At 41.8% G+C, this 3,553-nt stretch overlaps 1 protein-coding gene across 1 annotated transcript; it reads right to left on the reverse strand.

The window, feature by feature from the left end:
* Positions 1-1,336: 1,336 nt before the first annotated feature.
* LOC113567566 (forkhead box protein B1-like) lies at positions 1,337-3,222 on the reverse strand. Its single transcript, XM_026995622.2, has one exon. The coding sequence runs from the start codon at positions 2,968-2,970 to the stop codon at positions 2,041-2,043; it is 930 nt and encodes a 309-aa protein (XP_026851423.1). The 5' UTR covers positions 2,971-3,222; the 3' UTR covers positions 1,337-2,040.
* Between the last annotated feature and the right edge of the window lie 331 nt (positions 3,223-3,553).

A 3,553-nucleotide genomic window follows, 5' to 3' on the forward strand; every position in this document is an offset into this window, starting at 1 on the left:
TTGTTCTGATGTTTTCTATCATGCAGTAAAACACGGAGTGGTCAAACTGACAGCCCGACCAGCAAACTCTTGGCTGAAGTTTAATTTGTGAAGGAATAAGATTAATGTTAAACTTTTAGATAAAATCACCTTAAATCTTTGTGTACATATCAAAAACTGTAAAATTATTTATTAGACAGTTTTATAAAGGAATAAATGGTAAAGGTCCTAAACAATGTATTCAGCAGGAGAGACAAAATCTGTTTACATTACTGACTTCAATAGATTTATATCCGTGTCAACTGCTGATAGTTTTCCATTGTAAAGAGATAACTGCCACATATAACATTAAACAAACAATAAAATATTGCAGCACGACTAACACCAAATACAATATTGTATTAATAGGTGTAATACCTTTGTTTTTTAGTTGTTTTTCAGTGCTGTAGGCAGCAAAGCTATTAAAATCGTAAACGAATGTATTTTATACAAATAACCTACATTTCAAAACATTTTAAGTTTCTTGACGACTACAAGTGTAAGAATCATCAACCTAATTTGAACCAAATGTGGTATAAATTACTTTGTGAACGAAACGTGTTGTTTGTTTGTTGATTTGATGGTTTTCATTTTTTTATTACAAAGCTGAAGAGCTCTTGCCTCGAGTATGTATCACGTTCGCATTTTGAGCTAAGAAAGTAGAGCGGAGGCTTCAAAGTGTCGCACAAACCGGCATTAAACGGCGAGGTGGGGGAGGTCAGTCTGTTAGAAAGGATGGGCTGTTACTCGTTTCCAAGTCTCCCGCTCAAAAATGTGATTGTAGAGAAGAATCCTTTTACTTCCCCAACGACACTATCGATAGCCTGGAGAAATTCGTTTTGTGTACATACATCGAAATACTGGAGTCCAGTCAATCATTTGTTTGCTTCTTGTGATTAAATATATCGGGACGTTTGTCAACGGACATTCCAGAAAATAAGAATAACGGGTGGTTTTGTGTTTCCTAACGTGTAAACTTTGTTCTTTATAAAAACATACTTATTATTTTAAGTTCCTTCATAACATTTTAAGTTAAAATCAAGGAAGCAATTTAGGTTTATTATTATTATTATTATTATTATTGTTGTTGTTGTTGTTGGTGTTATTATTATTGTTATTGTTATTGTAATAATAATAATAATAATAATAATAATAATGTGTGCGCACAACGCTACCTTTTACAGCGTGTGTGTCCTTTTGTTTAGTAATTAAACATCAAACATTACATTTCTCAGAAGTAAGTTAAATGGTCCCCTACGCTTGAGACGATTTAAAGAGAACATATTTTGTTGACAAAGATTATAATTTATTGCAGGTATATCGCATATGAAAAGTAGCATGCTAGCAGCAAATACAACAAAGCATGCTAATATCTGCAGAAAACGTACAAATATACAGAACTGATTACACATGCACACAAAAGCTGATAACATAAGCATTATCCGAACAGCACCTGTTCTTCCAGTATATGTACCATCACAAAAGTGCATATAAAATATTTTCAGCTCAGTTTTTTACATCATCGCACTGTGCACTTTAGAAACTTGCATTTCCAAGTAGGTCTGGTGATTCCCGTGTGTGATCATTTTAAACCAGAATATGCACAGTTTCTCTTTTAACGGAAGTTATGTACACTTCAATATGTTACGTTATGCAGTTTAAGAGTCTGGCTCTGATTAAACTTTGTTTGCCTTGTGCCATTTTAAACGAGCTTCACAGCAAAATAGATTCATTTAAGTTAGTTGCTAATATAGTGTAACATCGTGTAATGTAATGTAATTAATAACATTTGAACTCGGTTTGAATAAAAGTAAATAAAACAGGCCTTGAATAATTTTATATATTTCATACGCGGCTGCCTCTACTAACGCACAGTCTGCGTTGACATCTAAAGTATTGCGCGAATTCGTGAAAATAAAAATGTTCATATGATTTTTTTGTAACCGATAAAAATATTTTCTTGCCTTCTGAGTTTGGTTTCCAGTTTCTGTGTCTGACAAAAGTTTTGAGTCCAAGACATTTTCAGTGAACGGCGACGGACTGTAGAGACGCGGACATGCTGTGAGTGGTGGAGCTGCTGTTTGTAGCGGCTACGTGCGGAGGCGTTGGGCTCGTGGACTGGGGAGAGACTGAAAGAAAGGCCGGGAGATGCGCGTGGAGTGCCGCGAGCCTTGGGACAGAGGGCGGAGTGGCTTTGATAGGGACCGGAATCGCCGGCAGAGTTTGCGCACCGTGACATAGAGATTTAAGTGGAACTCCGTAGGCGGAATACTCGGCGCTTGGCATTGAGATCGGTGCGGCTGTGTCCATCACGCTGCTGTTGTACATGTGCGGCCAGGCTGTGGTCAGCTGATTGTGAATCTGATAACCCGCAGGCATGGACTGCATGGTTGAGAAAGTAAGGCCTCCCGGTATTTTGTAATCTCTGGCGATTATGTTTTCTATAGCAAAAGGATGTTTGAACGTAGTCGGCGGTGACACCCCGAAATTATAATTGTTCATTTGCGAAAGATGCGTCCCGGTGGTCGCTAAAGCACTCAGGCGAAGTTTGGCTTGTTGCTGAAGGTAGTGCGTGGTGTCAGCGGGCTTGTTCTGTGTTACCGGGTCGGGTGTCGCCGGAACTTTGAACCTCTTGCGGCGCCTCAGGAAACTCCCGTTCTCGAACATGTCCCCGCAGCTGGGGTGGAGAGCCCAGAAGCTCCCTTTCCCAGGCTGGTCTGGCCTCCGCGGGATCTTGATGAAGCAGTCGTTAAAGGAAAGGTTGTGGCGAAGAGAGTTCTGCCAGCGCTGCGTGTTTTCCCGGTAGTAGGGGAACCTGTCCATGATGAACTTGTAAATCTCACTAAGTGGTAGCATCTTCTCCGGGCAGCTTTGTATTGCCATGGCTGTCAGAGAGATGTAGGAATAGGGCGGTTTTTGCTCGCTGTACGTGTTCCTTCCTGGTCGGGGCATTTCTCAGCTTTGATCTTTTATTCTCCGAGGTCTGCTTAAGCCCAGTAAGGCAGATCCGTCCGAACGTGCTGCTCCGTGCACATTGATCCGAGATCACTTTCTGAAGGCAGTGTTGGAGTTCCTGTTCACTGACCACCCCATGGACCGCGCGTGTTCAAAACTTTGAAATGAACTGCCTACCTGACTTTGGCAGACACGCGACTTCGCAGACCTTTCCCGTATGTCGGTTATTTGTTATACTTGCTTTTTCCAATAAACGACCTTTTCCGCAAAACTCGTGGCGACAGCTTTTTGCGCGATGATAAAAGTGTGCGAGACGGTTATATATCCATGCGTAACCTGGACGCGCGCTGGAGTCACAGTGACAGGAAGCCCCCCGCGAGGTGTCTCAGCAGCGGCGCAAGCTGTCACATGACTGTTTAACAGGAGGCGCGCGAAGAGCACATTACGCTTCCATCTGCTCCTCTTTCTAGAACCTCGTGAGCAGGTCCGTGGTTTCTGGGTTTGGGAACGCGTCGCTGTCACGCGTGCAGGTTAACGCGCTCTATGTCCAGTTGCACGTTAACTTTTTTTGAGAGTACAT

Source organism: Electrophorus electricus, chromosome 3 (genome assembly GCF_041902795.1).
Source record: "Electrophorus electricus isolate QZ-2024a chromosome 3, ASM4190279v1, whole genome shotgun sequence".
In the NCBI taxonomy this organism is placed as follows: Eukaryota; Metazoa; Chordata; class Actinopteri; order Gymnotiformes; family Gymnotidae; genus Electrophorus; species Electrophorus electricus.

Coding starts and splice junctions, on each gene's coding strand:
- LOC113567566 (XM_026995622.2), bottom strand. CDS start 2,970: ATGCCCCGACCAGGAAGGAACACGTACAGCGAGCAAAAACCGCCCTAT.